Source organism: Oenanthe melanoleuca, chromosome 2, assembly GCF_029582105.1.
Source record: "Oenanthe melanoleuca isolate GR-GAL-2019-014 chromosome 2, OMel1.0, whole genome shotgun sequence".
NCBI lineage: Eukaryota > Metazoa > Chordata > Aves > Passeriformes > Muscicapidae > Oenanthe > Oenanthe melanoleuca.
Window position 1 is genome coordinate 124986743 of NC_079335.1, and position 16975 is coordinate 125003717.

Sequence of the window (16975 nt, forward strand, 5' to 3'; positions counted from 1 at the left end):
TGTGGAGGCTGTTACTTACAGTGACTCCAGGAGGACCTTGAGCACCATTGTTCCCCTCTGGACCAGGAGCACCCTATAAAGGTTCAAGTAGAAAGCTATTATCAAAGTTTTGATTTTATATGAGTAATATCTCTAAATGATGAAACCAAAAGTCTCTGACTATGTACTTTGCACTTAACCATTTATTTGCAAGTACTTCACAGCAAGAGGTACTAAAAATGCTTAAAATCTCATTTTTTCATTATTGTTTTAGTTATTGCAGCAAATTCATACTGAAGAAAACTTATTATTTAATTACAGAATATAGAAACCTTGCTGATAGCATTTTTCACACAGCAGACTGTTTTTTGGGTCCCTTAAAGAGAAGAATAAGTAAGTTTCAACTGTTAGTAAAAAGTTGGAAATTTACAGGATGAACAAGAAACCATACACTGTGCTCTAAGAATTAAGGACAGAGAGTGCTATTTTTTCCTCTTTGTAGGATAATACCCTATGATTAATTACCCAACTAATACCCAAGAAGGGAAGTTTTAATTCATCTATTAAGTAATAGCCCCCACTGACATAAGGTCAAAAAAAATGCATTCCCAAGGGCTTTTCTGATTTCATCATCTATTCGTACTTGCACAAGTCAATGGAAAGTTATTACAGAGGTTTGGAAAATCTACTTTTTTTCTCTCTCTGGAAGGTGATAAATAAAATATATCCACTTACCCGGGGGCCAGCAAGACCAACATTGCCTTTTTCACCAGGTTTGCCAGGTTCACCCTGAAGTTGAAAACAAAGATATAAAAGTTAACCAACACTTCATATTAGATCCAGTTTAAACTATTAAGCAAAGACTTATACTCTCACTGCTAGAAGGCTTACTGTAATATTTCTTTGACCTCAAGTAAAACACACACAAGCTCCATCTGTCTTTTTGGATCATTTAGATTAAAATGATGCCTTTTTTGAACTTGATGCCTTTATGTTTTATAATATAGTGAATGTTTGTATGTGTGTATGTACAGCAACAGCAAGTCCAGGACATGATTGGTATCTGCTATCTGTGACCTCTGTGAGACATGTAAAGAACTCCACTGAAGTCACTGGTAGCTTTTCTTCTAAGTTGAGTGAGCTTTGGATAGTGTTCCATAAATAAAGGTACTCTGGAACTGGTTGAATGGCCAAACTTGACAGAACTTTTACGGATGTGAATATACAGAAATGATAAAATGGACATGCTGAAATCATAAAATAGACATATATTATTCTAATCACTTCAATGTCAAAATATCCCTAAGCTAATTAAACTGCTTTTTTATTTCTTTAATTATATTTTAGATAACTAGAAAATAATCTGAAACAGAACTCTTGAATGTAAGAAGATGCTATCTGCTGAGCACCACAGGAGGTTACAGGGAGATGTGTTACATTAGTGATAGAGTTGGGACCCTACAGATTAGTCTGGAAATACTTTCATAATAATAGAAAGTTTCTGTACTGTACTTACAGTGGGACCTTTTGGTCCAGGGAATCCAATGTTGCCAGGTTCACCTCTATTACCAGCTGGACCAATTGGCCCAACTCTTCCATCTGCTCCAGGGAAACCCTAGAAAAATAAATCATACTATTAAATGGGTGAGGTAATTTAATTAGAGTTCAGCTTAAGGAGAAATATGTACTGACAGGAAGAAAATGTCATTTAACTTTTCACCATTTTTGATACATAGCATGTATCCCTCCCTTTTTCTCCTTCTTGTACAACTCTATTCTTCCCCTTCCAGGACACAGGCCTGATCTGAGACCCACAGAAATGAATGGAAAGCTCACACTGATCTTCTGAGTAATAAAATAGAAAATCTTGCTGGTTTTACACAGCTGTGTTAGAGCTCAGCTCTGAGATGTCTGCTTTATGCAATTGTACTTCATTCTTTCCCATGCAATGGGGGAACAGAAGAAAAAGAAAGGCACTTACAACAGGACCTTCCTTGCCAGCAGGGCCTGGGCTTCCAGGCTGACCTGGGAGACCCTGAAAAAGGAAAAAATTCATGTTTTTAGAACACATAAACACCATTTTTTCTACATGCATGCAGAGGTGCCAAGTTATCAATGTACACCATTTAAACAGGACTGTAGGTGCTATCACATTTCTACCTGAAGCACACTGACTGTTCATTTGGTGGTGTGTGCTCCCATGCCAGTTAAAAATCAGTATAGGGAAGAACCTCTTTTACTCAGAGAAACTAATTTAGGCTCTACTTTGGAGGATAGTGTGTTTCAATGTTTGCAGATGCATAATACTCATATGTGCATTACAAACTTTCACTTCACAGGGTAGGAAGAGAAAGAAAAAGGAGTATAAATGTAATGAGATGAACACAATCTGGCTGCAGCCACCACCACTAAAAGTGTATGGCTGTTTTCACTGAAATAATTTGCAAAATGAAAAAGAAATAATTGAGGTCTGCCATTTCACATCATTTTAGGAGGGTCTACTTTCCTTTGAGTTCATTAAAGAGAACACACACCCTAATTGTGATCATAATGACCACATTCTGTAAATAATCACAAGTGGAAACCCCTTACAGAAGTCAATGCAGTGTCCTGTACAAGAGGACAGTGCTCCTTCCCAAGGCAATCAGATGCTACTCTAACAAAAGTAACTAATTTCAATAAACATTTTGATGCTTCTTAATTGTTCCTAATGTGGTTTTTTCACTTGAGTGGTGGAAATGCCCTAACTGTGGTTAACACAAGCTGAATTTTTACAGTTGGATTTCTGAATAATTTTGTCCATTAGTTGTAAATCATATTCTTTCTATGGTCTAGTCCAAACTGAATGCACAGAGCTCGAACTTACTCTTGGACCCATAAGACCAGGCTCACCAGGACGGCCAGCATCACCATTAGGACCCTTGGCACCAACAGGACCACTAGCACCACGGTTACCAGCAGGTCCCTACCACAAGAAACAAACAAAATCAGGCAGAGGTAGCAAAAGGCATCACACAAAAAGCTGTGTGTAAAAGGTGGTTCAGAAATAGTGACCCAGACAAAAGTCTTACCATGACACCAGCTCTGCCATCAGCTCCAGGGAGACCACGAGATCCAGGTACACCCTGCAAGCCAACACAAAACAAATTAAGAATGGGAAAGGAATAAATCTGTTCCTGTGAGGTGTATAGTGCCTACTAGATTTCAGCCTTCCAGGCAGGTCTGCTGAATTTGAGGAAAGTGCAGCTTTAAGCACATCCCTCAGTGTAAACAAGTATTGTGAAAGAAATCTCTCTCACTTCCTGAAGATTTCTTTAAATTCTAATCTTTTTGTATAATTTTCAGTGTTCATTGTAACTGACAGTGGCTCTACCCAGCAGCTAGGATCCCACAACCTGCCCCACACAATTCCACATCCCCTGTAGAGAGTTACTGACTCTGAGTTCTTTATCTCTGTCCAAAAAAAAAAAAAAAAAAAAAAAAAAAAAATCTGGGGGAAGCACTGCCTTTATTCTTATTATTTTCCCATTAATTCTTTTCCTTCACCAAGCTACATGTCCCCTGAAGTCCATGGGGTGGCTTTCTCACCCAGTGAAAAGTTTACTGGCATCCTTGAAGACACTGAATTGAAAGCTTTCCCCCCATTATGTGTGAGCCCATTATCTGTTTTAATAAGTTAAATCCCATCATGAACTTTTAAGGGTGATTAAAAAATAATTCACTAAATATTACACAGTGGATAAATCAAAGCAATCCCTAAATACTTGAGGGGTAAGACAGTACATAAGCATTAATGCAAAACAAAAATGGGTTTGGTCCCAACTAATTAAAAGGCTCTGAATTTAAAATTATCACTGTTTAGCAGCATTAATGTAAATTTAATTACTCATAACTTTTAAATTTGCCTGTGGGACTCTAGATGGATTTCCACTTTCCTTTTTGCTTCTATTTCTGGAACATGAAAAGAAAACCTACTCTGAGTCCAGCAGGGCCTGGGGGACCAGCAGAGCCAGGCTCACCAGGGCTGCCTCTCTTGCCTTCCTCACCACTAGGGCCAGGAGGGCCAGCAGGTCCAGCAGCACCCTGTTTTGGACAAACAGGAAAAAGAAGATATCAGACTCCATGTTGCAGATATTATCAGGCTTTTGATTGAAAATGCCTTCACATTTTGCCATACTTACAGGCTCACCCTTCATACCACTTTCTCCCTTGGCACCAGCAGGGCCTGGTTCACCCTAGAGCCCAAAAAAAAAAAAAAAAAAAAAAAAAAGAAAAAAAGAGATTACAGAATTAGGCATGATTCCAAAAATCTCTCTTCTATCTGGAGAGCTTACTCATGAATCAAAAAATTCTTTTATCATCTAATAGCATTCCTCCCTCTATTGTGAAAATTGTCAATGAGCACAACTGTATTTTTTACTTAAAAGGCACAAAACCAAAGATATTAAAGATGCTCAGAAATGACAGTATTGAATGACACATTTAGGGCTGGTTCCTCTACTGAGGATACCCACTGAGGGCCTAGGTGTGAGATACCAAAATGGGCTGAGCTTCAAGGTCACACAACATTCTGCACTGGAAGGGACACACAGGGATCATTGAGTCCAATACTCCTTGCACTCACAGGGAGTGCAAAGTGAACCTTCTCAGTCTCAGCATCTAAAATTAAGAAATTAACTACAATGTTCACTTATAGTGCATCAAGAAAAAATGCCTGCACCATAACAAAAACATATCCAGAGGAGATCTTTTACAACTGTGGACACTTTGTCTGATTTCCAAAACCATGCAATATAGGAGGTCACTTACAACAAGTCCTCTAGCACCACTAGGACCAGCAGGGCCAGGGGGACCAAGAATACCACGGGGACCAGGCAGACCAGGAGCACCAGCAACACCAGGAAGACCCTGTCCAACAGAGGGGGAAAAAGGTGTTGTGAGCCCATTCTGCTGCATTAACTGAATGGGGTTTTTTGGAGCAAGCATGTGTCAGTGTAGTTGTACTTACAGCTGCACCTTTAGCCCCTGGAAGACCATTAGCACCAGGGTTGCCCTGTTAAGAAGATAACAATACTGGTTAACTCAGAATCAAGAGTGCACACATCTGACAATAGATAAAGTCTGGCAAGTTACTCACTGGAGGGCCAACAGGACCACTAGAACCAGGAAGCCCAATCTCTCCTCTTGGGCCAGCAGGACCACTTGGACCAACATTACCAGCAGGTCCAATTTCACCCTGTTGGAGAGGACAGAACCCTCTATCAGTGTACACAGTTTTATGGCAATCCTATATCAGCCTGGCACTGAGATAATGATATTTGTGTATTCCCACTTCAGAGGCCAGGAAATAAAACAGCTGAGAGTTTTTAATGGATTTTAAAGGCATTCAAGTTGGGATGTCTAGTTAGGCTCCATTTAAGGTAATGGCTAAGACAGGAAAAACAGATGCTTACCCAGAAGGTTGACCAAAAAAAAAATCAGGATTAGAATTCCAGTCTCATTTGCATCCATGTGCCTCCAGAATTGGCCTGAGGTACATGAGACCCAATTGGCCATTATCTTGTACTCTCAAATGCCATTTGCATAGATGCAAAGTGCAAAATTATGCCTGATCAGAGTATCATGTGACAGTGTTCACAATGGGGTAAATGACAAAAAAAGGTCCTTGCTTTTATTTTCAGAAGGTTGTATTCCCTAAGTTGACTACAAGAACCTGAATATAATGACAAGTTCTCTTCAGCAGTTCAGAGTTCACCCTGGATATGTAGACAGTCTTCTCTTGAAACTACATGTTATAACCACACTTACATCTGCATTACAGAAGACTTAATGGTTTTCAAAAGTCTTGCCTTTTGAAAAGAATAACCAGACTGGAATCTCAATTTTTTCACATCTTCCCTGCAGATAAAACTATAAGGTATAGAAAACAATACTTTTTTTTTCTTCTAAAAGTGGATTAAGTTTTGTCTGACACACATGGATTTTGTGCTGAATGGTGAGCAAAGTTTGTAAATTAAATCTATGTAATACTCTTTCCTCAAATGCTCTGTCCTTCCTTGGACACTCAAAATATTGAGGCTCTTACCCAGGTAAAAAATGCTAAGATTTGAGCAATAAAGTGAATAAATTACAGTTTGCAAGAGCAAAATGGTACTGCCCTAAACCTGAAAAGTTTTAATACAATTTCTGCATTGTAATTTCAGGGACTTAGACTGGAAGTAGCCCAATACTCAAATGCAGCTGCTTTGCCCTCCACTATTTCTGTAAAGTGATGTTATTTATTATGATTCATGTCACCCTGGAAAGTGTATATAAGTGCTCCACATAGGAAGCAGCAAAAGGGTCTTGCTGAACCTGCCCAGCTTCAATTGACAGCTGTGAAGTCACTGCTGTATTTTAAATCAGCATTCATATCTGATGTTCTCCAAATACAGACCATGATGAGGATGAATCCCTAGAGTAACTAACAAGAAAGCACTCCTAATTCATAGAGAGTGGGGGAGTTTTTGCTGCCTAGGAACTCTGGTTAGTACATTTCATCTTCTCTGTCAAATGTACCAGTTACAGGAGAAGTTCATACCTTAGCACCAGGAGCACCTGGGAAGCCTGGAGGACCAGCAGCACCAATAGGGCCCTGGGAAGTGAAAGGGAAACAGCTGTGGAAAGGAATTCAGTGACAACAGAAACATCTTGCTTGTTGAAGTTAACAGATTAAAAATTGCACTTTTACTTATTCCACACATTACCACCTCAGCACATTAGCCACCTTTTGCAAACTGAGAGATTTGGTTCACTACAAACAGTTAAGAGCCAGGTCAATGCTTAAACAACATTTGCAGTGCAAATTAAGCCAAGAATTGGCAAAACCTTGCCTTGAGGCCAAACACCTGAGAAAGAACAGAGGATGAGCAGAGGCAGACATCTGCAAGGCAAGATGACTGATTCTGCTGTGTTTACCTATTGCTGTGAGATTTATGGTCACATTGGGACAAAGTTCCAACATAACAGACATTACAGGAGAAGATACATTGATGGATTCATAAAATTAATTTTTTAATGCATACAAATAAAAAGAGATAGTTTTTCTTCAATTATTAATTTAAAATCCAACTCATTAATTGATATTGTGAATCAATAGCTACTTTTTTGTGAGCTAACATCTTTCAATTAGAAATATTTATAACAAAACTGCCTCAAAATCCAAGGTAATAAAACATGTCGGCTGGTATGACAAAGAGGGGGTACCTGGAATTGTCACTAGTTTTGCATAAGCAAAAAAAGAAGACTGAATGCCATTTAGGATATGTTTGAATTTTCATTGCAATGAGTTTTTACATTTTAAATTTCTAATAGAAAGAAGGATAAAACATTATTTACATTTTAGTTTTTAAAAATGACTGTTAATAACTGCTTTGCAAAATATTTAAGGTATCATAACCTAAGTATATGAAAAATAACTTCAGCCTGGGACAAGCACTGGGACGTAATGCAGCACTGTGCCCATTTTGAATACCAGCCTATGCAATCAGCAGCTTCAGAACATTTTTCATATAGCAACTCATCTGCCTTCATTCAAAATGTCTTCAGCTAAAATGCTTTGGTTCTGCTGCATCAGATCTTAGCTGTAAGATTTTTATTTGCCTGCAATTAACTGCCCAATCATGTATTTTTTAAATACTCCACATGGGAGTACTTAAGAGAAAGTCACAGCCGTGCTCACATTCTACTCTGTTAAAGCACAACTGGTGTTTGAAGTGACAAGCTGCATTAAAATCAACTTTGGCAAAACAGAACCAAGCACAGCATCATCACAGACTCAGTTTTTGAAGGTGGGAAGAAAAAAACCCTATTAACTTATTACTACTGTTCTGGTGTATTCCAGATTTGTTTTACAGTTTCAAAACTATATCCTTGTACACATATTTATGTGGCTGAGATAAATGAGGTTTTCTGAAGTCAGGGGTAAATTATGGCAATGCTAACTCCTTTTTAAACAGAAATCTGTATTGGAATAGCTCTTATTTGAATACTTAGTGTTTACCAGTCAGGTCAGGAGAGTTGGATCTCACTGGCCTTTCATGCTAGCCCACAACTCAGTGATGAATTTTATCAGTGGTAAATTAAAAAGGTTAGGCCTGTCAGGCTGATAGGACACTGCTGCAGGTGCAAAGCTATGTCCTGTTGTGTATATATAATTTACAGGATGTATATCATTATAACCATCTGTAACATGTGCATGATATGTATCTGCTACAAAGCAGAAAGTCTCTTTAGCTTTTGGATGAGAATTATTCTGTCAGACTGTTGGAAATGAGAATTCTGTGCACTGGGTGTTTCCAGTGAGATGTGCTGGAAAACCTTCTCATGAAATCACCAGTGCAAATAAGAGACTATTTGGTTGCTTTGATATGGATGTGTTTAATATACATTCTGAGGCTCTCATGATACTGTCTGCAAAGGATTTGTGTTTCACTAGTTCTCTCTGCGATGGTCTGATAAGCAACAAAGAACTATATTAAAAAAATCAACACAGTCAACTTCTTAAAAGCCCAAGAAATCCTCTAAAAACAGGAAGAGAAGCACAAAGCCTTATGGAACCAGGCTGTCAAAAAGCAAGACTGAAACTTACAGCAGGTCCAGTGGGGCCAGCGCTGCCATCACTGCCACGAGCACCCTGTGAGGAAAGAAAATGGTAAAGTTTGAAAAGAGAACTAAATATCTGAGGAAGCCACAGTAAGTGGCTGATTCATGATGACAGACAGATGGGAAGCCACTTACAGCTGGTCCAGGGGCACCTACTCTTCCTCTCTCACCAGGGAGACCACGAGCACCCTTGAAAGAAAAATTAAATTAACTCATTTGTATGTTTTCATTGAACACAGATATACAGAGAACTTTTCCTCTGCTAAGTCATATTACTGTTACATTAGAGTATCTGGGTATCTGGAGTGTCAATAATGACAAATATTAAAGAAAATGCTGGCTGAACTAAATCACAGCAGCAGTGAATACTTACAGGTTGTCCTGGGGTACCATTTTCACCAGGGGCACCAGGCTCTCCCTATAAAGAAAAAAGTTTGGATGCTTGAGTTACTTAAAGGCTGCTTTGGACAGATAGTCTAACACTACCTGAGAGATTTTCAGCTACTGGATCCCACTGCCTGTGACTTCTGTAGCATTTTATAACACAGCACTATCCATGTTTCTGCATCACATTGCACAATAATAGCACATCAAGGGTGCAGAGACTGCAATTGTCCCTGCATATACTGGAACACAGAGGGGAGGGCCAGAGAAAGTTGTGTCATTTGCTCAGCTTTCTTCACCCCCTTTCTTTATGCTGACATTTACTGTGTAGTGCACATTAAGAGATTGGATCTGGGTAGTCAAGTACAAACCCAGATCAATCAGCAGCTGTTTCTTTTTTCTAGAGTAGAAGCAGAATGATGCTTTCTTTTGCCTTAATAGAAGTTGACAAAGTCTTCTCAAATGGCTTCAAATAAGGATCTGCCTCAGATATTTTTAACTTAAGGCCTATAATATTGAGTATTGAGTAACAGCCATTAATACATGGCTCTTGTCCCTTCACTACTGTATTCTCAACAGCCTTCTCAACTGGTTTAGGCTGGTCTACAATGACAAGATTTCTTAGAGCACTTGTATCCTGAATATACCTGAATGCACCTAGTCTTAAATGCTTCAAAGAGAGCAAGATTTTGCTTTCATTGCTGCTTTCAGCACTGTTACATCATGAACAACCTTGTTTTATATGGTGGTGTTTTCTAGCACTCTTACTAGTAACTTTTCTATCCTTTACTTATATGCTTTATCTGCTTTAAATCTCCAATGACTGGACAGACTTTGCCATTTAAACTTTTTCTGAAGGTTAACAAATTGCAGTGATATTGAAGAATGCTATGTTACAATTAAAAACCCTATAACCAAGTAGTGCTAAGCTCTTAGAAACAAGCAAGATGAAGAATTAGTATTTGAGGTTTTCATTGTTATATTAGAAGTCTATGAATACAAATCTCCTGTGAATTAGTCAGGATTCCCTATAACACAATGATGCAATAGTGAATTTTTCAAGAACACTGATATTAGACACTGAGGTGGAATGGGAGAAAAAAAAAACCTAAAAGACAAAGAGTTTACCATAGATGTTTCTAGACTCTATTTCAGGATCTTTTTTAAGGTGTTTTTTTTTAAGGCTGGTGTTCAAATGTGCACTAATATGAAGATGATAACAAAGCCTGTGAGGATCAAACAGCCTTAACTCAGAGAAGCACTGAATGTTTTGAAATTTTTAGCAAGACACACTGACCATGTGTCCCACAAAATAGAGTTTTGTAGAAAAATGAGATGTTTTCATTTTAGCATGCTTTATAAAAACCTACCCAAATATAGAATATAATCCAGATAAGAGCAGAGATAGCAAAATCAGTCTGAAGTGCTGCTGAATAATCAGTCATTAAGAGCCCAATTCTGCACCTTTATTCACTGAAAACACTAACTTGCTTCCAACTTGATTGAGGGCTCAAGCCCCAGGAATGTTTTCTCATGACAAGGTGCATGTGTTTGTTCTACATGGATATCACTGACCTCTAGATTACTGCAGCTGGGCAATGTTTAATGGCAATGTGGAAGACTGATTGGATGGGCCCTCACATGTCTTTTGCTAGGAAGAGCTACAAATGCATCCTACATTTTCAGGTTTTGTCTTTACCTTGTTGCCAGGAGTACCAGGTTGTCCCTTTTGACCATCCAGACCATTGTGTCCCTATATTGAGTAGAAAAAATAAATATTAATACATATTTTCTCTCAAATGACTATATGCAAATTCCTAGTCTTATAACTTAAAACCTTCCTCCCACACAAAATTACTTCCTAATTCAATCTTCTGATTTTTCAGAAATAATTAGTCTTTCATATCAGGCAATATTAAAAACTTAGAAGAGGTTCATGCACTCTTCACTTTCAGAGGATTTCAAGGGGTTTTCAGTATGCTGCAGTGATGTACTCACCCTAATTCCCTTAAAGCCAGGCAGACCAGGAGTTCCAGGGAAACCACGAGCACCCTAAAAATACACAGTGCATGAATGATTGTCTCTCATATTATACAGGGCAGTTAAAAGGAAAGATGATGAATAAGTCTTTCAATAAAATTAATAGGTGGATTTGGAGCATTGTCATTCAAGTAAGGAATACAATCTAGATCCTAACCTCTCAGGACCAGACTTTTTTCAAGACTAACAGTAATCAACCTGATTTTTTCCAGTTCTGAATCTCAGAAATTTCATGCATAGCCATGTGATAGCACAGCTTTTTAAACTTTCTATGCCAAGGTGCCTGCTTACCTTCTCCTGTGCAACTCCTCACAAAACCACTTCTGTTACTCATCACTAGCTTTAGTGGCAATGGGTAGGGAAACAAATTAAAAATATAATTATATGATATCCCTGGAGGTAAGGGCTGAGGTTGTATTAATCCATATAAGGAATATTACTAGACTGTTAATGTGGTGATTTCAGAAAGGTTGTTAGATTTCATTGATTAGTGAACTGGTTTGTATTGTATCCAGTGAATCACTACACACCTGAGGCCCAGCAACACCCCTCTCACCAGGTCTTCCAGGTTTGCCAGGGTGACCCTAAAAAATGCAACAAAGATGCACTGAAAAGGAAAGCTTCTTTTATAAAATAGCAACACAAACCATTAAGAAATAAAGAAAATACATTGGCAAGGCTTCTCTTTTTCCATAAATACAGGGACATTCTTAACTTTTAAGTTTTCTTCTCCCTGTATTCAGGAAGTCAAATTATGTATTTGGAGTAGTTTGGATGTTATCTGATTTTCTGTATATTTCCAGCATACTGCATCTCTTATATTATAAAGTAGTTATTTTAGAAGTTTATTTATTTAACAATGTAAGAAAATATGGCCAATAGAATGCTTAGATTAACAATCTGGTTGTTAAGAGTTGAATCACCACCCCAAAAGAGATGAGAAACATTTAATAACCACTTACATCTTCACCAGCCTTTCCTGGAGGACCAGGGGGACCACGAGGACCCTGGGGACCCTATTAAAAACAGATTGAGAATTACTTAAAGCACCAGTTCTAATATACATCTTCCCACTCTTTTCTGACTTGAGTTGGGACATAGGCAGAGCTTAATTGACTTTGCACTTTATGATTCCAATTGGAGAGAGCTGGAACCTGAGAGTTCAGCTCTGTTTCTGTAACAGGATCAAGCAGGAGCATCCTAACATTCAGAGAAGTGCATATGGGTAAGAGAAAAAGTCCTAAGCATTGCAAGCCTGCTTTTGTGAGCTATTCCTAATGCTAGCAGTGTCTGTATGTGCTCTGTACTTACTGTTTGACCAGGTTCACCAGGCTCACCAGGAAGGCCTTGGAAACCAGGAGGACCCTAGAAAATGAGGGAGATACTATTAGTTTCCAAACAAGATAATTTGTAATTTCACAGGATGTCAGTGTTGGTAGCAGAGAGAAGACTGTACTCACAGGGGGTCCAGATGCTCCAGGTGGGCCTCTGGGTCCCATTAAACCCTAGGGAAGAAAAATCACAATATCTTTTTTTAAAAAATCACAGTTATACAAACTCATCTATAGCACCAATTCCCAGCATTCCTAAAATATTGGTTAGCATCACAGTTTTCATTGTGCAATGTTCAAATGAAATTAGAGGAAGTTAAGAGAACTGCATGAATTTGCACAGGCAGTCCAAGTGCAAATATCTTCTAATGGCAAGGAATCAGCACAGAATCCAGTGGGATGATTAGAAATGTACCCCCATGGCTGTGAACTTTATGATTCATATTAATCTATTCTGGCTTGTTAGCAAGTAAACTGGTTCATTTTTTTTAAAATTCCTCCCTCACCATTCCTGTGCAGAAATGTCCAGAGTTTAAAGATGAGGATCATAAGACATTATGAAAGGCTCTTACACATATTGTGTATACATCTATTCCCATTAATTACCTACTTCTATTTAAATATTTCATTGTTTCCTGTTTTCTTCATATCACTTGCAATAGAAGTCACTAATATACTCTCCTTGACATTATCTACAATTTATATATATCTTGAAAACACAGGGTGAGAAAACAACTTCTGAAAAGGAAATTTCCATAGACTGGTGCTCTCTCTTAACAGTTCTCTTAAGGTTTACCAAGCAAGCAAACAACTGTGAACTGAAATTTTAACTTGGACTTCTATAGTCCAAACAAATGATTTAGAAGACATTTCAACAGAAATAATTATGCCTTAAATTGGTTTAAAGCTTTCTCAGAAAGTCTTTTAGATTTTGTCACTACAAGATTAAAATCAGATGCCAACTTTTCAGTGGTTTATGAAGCTTTCCCATAAGACTGAAAACCTTTTATTAAGAGGAATAAATGCACATTAATAACAGGCATTTACTCATGGAAGTTAAAGCAATGTTGTGGATATAAAAACATGCAGTAATTCAAGGAAAAATAATGTTTTCTAGACAGTCTGAATCATAGATGCTGCATAAACCCTGTGAATTTCTTCACAAATTATATTCTACAGTTACTTTTCTCTTCCTGATCTTTTACATGTTATTTGTGAAACTTAAAACTTCCTCACAATACTACTGCTGTTTCTCTCAAATGAACCTAACTGACCCAAAAATTGGAACACAGAAATAGTGACACCTCAAATAAATCCTCATCTATGTTTTCTGATTAATCATCAGACACTGAGGGCAGAACTTGATTGAAAGTACTCCTATTTTTCTATATTTTGTAACTAAATGGATGGCAAAGTATTTTCCACAATCCATTTAATGTTAGGGTGTTTTTGGAAGTGGAGACAAGCACTTGACCCAGAATAATCCTGGTTCTCCTTCATCCTGCTGCTCACCCATCAGCTGCACTGTGATGTCAGTGTGTGTGGTGAATGTAACCCATACTCTGCCATCTATGTACACTGAAAATATTTGCTAACATAAGGAAGGGTTAGAAATTCACATGGAGTGGTGATAGACCCCTTAAATTCCATTTGTACATAATATACAGTGTGCTTTCTTCCCCAGAACAGCCTTACAGTACCAAGTACTAACATTCAGATGCTGAGAACCAAATGCAGCAGCCACTTTCCTAAAAACCTGTGCAATCCAAGGATATCAAAAGAGTTGTGCAGCCATGGGGGAAAAATCATCACCAACTGGAGCCAAGATGCTGAGTTACTGCTTTAGAGAGCAGCTTTACAGTTAATCTCATTCCCAAAACAACATCTCCTGTCTCAATATGGGTTAAGTAATACTGTATCAGAGTGCATGTGTTATCCAACATCAGATTATGAGATTCACTGACTCATAAAAGTGTGGTCAACAGAGTTAAAGCACAAGTCCCAGCAGTGCTATATTCAAGATAAATATATAGATCCAAGACCATATTTCAAGTCCTCAGACTATTTAAAACACTTATCACCATCCTATATTAAAGGATATGTTTATAGTCTGAGCCAATATATGATTAAACCACTAATTTTAACGCTATTTTTTTCATCAATGCAGCTGAATTAAAGGAAAATCCTAAACACATTGTTCATGTGAGTTATCAAGTTCTATATCATATACCCACCATAGGTCCTGGGCCAAAATCTGCTGCTTTAGATGGATCATATTGAGCAGCGAAGACCTGTAGATAATAAAAAGATTGACATCAAAATATGAAAAACTTTACTTTAAAAACTATTTTTAATCAACATTCTATGTCTAAATATCATCTGATTTGTTATGCTTGCTATGGGGTTTGTTAAAGCAGCATACATATAACTCAGTAAATACAGCCCTATTATAAATACATTTCTATTCACTTGTTTCCAGAAAGACTTGATTTTACTGGGAAGGCCCTTTCAAACCTAAATATCTCTGCAGAAGTGGTTCAATAGTGTGAACTGAAAATTAGGAATGTAAATTCAGTGCTCACTTAAAACTGAAAACTTTTTTGAAACTCTCAAATTATTCTGCCTAATTTCCAATGAGGGAAGTTAAGCAATGCAGTGAAAAAGGAAAATTAATGTACCAGCCCTGAGTAGCTATGGCATGAGGTGGGCCCTTCAGTTTCAGAAACATCTGAGGAGTATGCAGCCTCTGAAACACTGCAATGGATTTTTGATACTTTATCAAAATAGAAAAATTTGATATTTTCAAGCAGCAAAATAAAGTATTGCTATTCACACTGAAGTCAAAAGGGTATTCTTCCATGCAGAAGGATTTAATAAACTTGATCAGTACAACACTGTCTGTGTCTTCATGCTCCCTATGCAAGCTAATGTCAAGCAAAGAGTTAAATTCAGCATTCTGCAGAGAATACATGATGGACACTGGTGCACAAAGTGTGTATGCAACAGCTCATCTACAGTTCTGCAGTATGAATAGAGATAGAAAGAAACATTTCTAAAGGACAATACTCTAAAATTCTATAGCACTTTTAATTGATTTTTAGCTTAAGGAGTAGTTTTCTTCACCTATTCCAATACAGTTGCTGTCTCTTTAATCCAACCAAAAAAGTTTCTTTTTCTCATCTACTTAACAACACTGGTTTCATTTAGTTGATCAACATATTATCACTGTGTAAGTTTAATGCTAAATAATAGGGTGGATTTGCTCTTCTTCCTAAATCCCTATTGAATACAGAATCCAAAATTTCCATGGAATATATACACCTCAAGGAGGGTTTCATTGGAGCTGGGACCTTTGATTTCTTATGGCTCTCAAGAGAGACTCTTCAATTCAACAACAGTGTTTTCCAGCAAGTATAAATTTCATCCTGGTCCCAAAGCACAGCTTATGAGTTCTGGAAATAGAAAGTTTGGATGCCTTACTCCGCCAAGACCTGGAGGACCAGGGGGCCCTGGAGGACCTGGTGGACCATCTTCACCATCTCTGCCTGGTGGACCTGGTGGACCCTAGAGTTAAAAAGAGAATTATTCAGTGAAAATTAGAAGTGGCTGAAGAAATCTCTGATGTGGTAACTTCAGGCACCCACAGCAGTGCTATATATTCCAATAAATAATTTCAATAAGTGCTTAACTTGAGAAAATAAACATAGTCTGATTTAATGTTACCTTGCTTGTATCAGATAAGTACTGGAGGTTTGTATTTGAGGAGATTTATGGGAGAAATATTGGATTTATGCTACCAAAGCATAATGTCCAAATTGGGAAGTTTCATCTTAAGTGACAAACTTTGGACCTACAAACCCCAAGTGACCCATGTGGACCCACACAGCCTGGCAGATCCTGTCAGTGAGAGCCTAAAATTTGACCAGCTGAGGATTGGAAAAGTTCAGCCCTGCTGATATGAGTTAACATGGATCCAGAGTCAGCCCAATGCCAGTTTTTAGTCAGTATAGACAGTTTGCCAGTACAATTGCAAATCCAATTAAACTTTAGCAGTGCTCTTCTACAGATTTTTGATACTGTCCATCCGCTACCACTGTCAGAACTTCTTACAGCAGGTTGAAATTCCCTGTGTTCCATCCAGTAACACTTGTCCTTACATTCTTTCATCCTCAGTACACAAAGCTGGTGAAGTTTTGGCATCATGGCAATTGATGTAAGGTATTTAATTTGTTGAGTTTTTTGAACCAAGTTCAGTACTTAATGAAATCCATTATAAATGGATTTCTAAAGGAGCAGAATTAGGCTTGTTGTCTTCAGAACAAAGAAAGTTCTCTTTTCATTAAACAAATACAGTTAGCGGCAGCCTAAAGCAAATATCCAGTTGACCTCACTGATACAGTCTTCCTAATAGATTCCATTACATTTGTCAGCACACTATGATCTCAGAAATCTTCAAGAGCTCCCTCATCCCTACTATGGCATTTTCATTTTCAGATTATAGCAAAAAGACACACAACTACACACAACCAGATAAGTACATGAAGTTCAGAATACCACTTTACAAAAAGCAGCAGTTATGCAGAAGCAAAATAGAAAAG

At 37.9% G+C, this 16975-nt stretch overlaps 1 protein-coding gene across 1 annotated transcript in view; it reads right to left on the reverse strand.

Moving 5' to 3' along the window:
• Positions 1-16975, reverse strand: part of COL1A2 (collagen type I alpha 2 chain) — a 37894-nt gene that overhangs the window by 16481 nt on the left and 4438 nt on the right. Inside the window, exons 5-27 of the mRNA XM_056484016.1 lie at positions 15858-15941; positions 14612-14668; positions 12507-12551; positions 12358-12411; positions 12009-12062; positions 11577-11630; positions 11005-11058; positions 10706-10759; positions 8996-9040; positions 8758-8811; positions 8609-8653; positions 6560-6613; positions 5117-5215; positions 4988-5032; positions 4789-4887; positions 4161-4214; positions 3955-4062; positions 3051-3104; positions 2846-2944; positions 1961-2014; positions 1496-1594; positions 715-768; positions 20-73 (exon numbers count right to left, since the gene is read on the reverse strand). Of these exons, the coding sequence (XP_056339991.1) occupies positions 20-73; positions 715-768; positions 1496-1594; positions 1961-2014; positions 2846-2944; positions 3051-3104; positions 3955-4062; positions 4161-4214; positions 4789-4887; positions 4988-5032; positions 5117-5215; positions 6560-6613; positions 8609-8653; positions 8758-8811; positions 8996-9040; positions 10706-10759; positions 11005-11058; positions 11577-11630; positions 12009-12062; positions 12358-12411; positions 12507-12551; positions 14612-14668; positions 15858-15941 (1473 nt within the window). The remainder of the gene's footprint in view (positions 1-19; positions 74-714; positions 769-1495; positions 1595-1960; positions 2015-2845; positions 2945-3050; positions 3105-3954; positions 4063-4160; positions 4215-4788; positions 4888-4987; positions 5033-5116; positions 5216-6559; positions 6614-8608; positions 8654-8757; positions 8812-8995; positions 9041-10705; positions 10760-11004; positions 11059-11576; positions 11631-12008; positions 12063-12357; positions 12412-12506; positions 12552-14611; positions 14669-15857; positions 15942-16975) is intronic.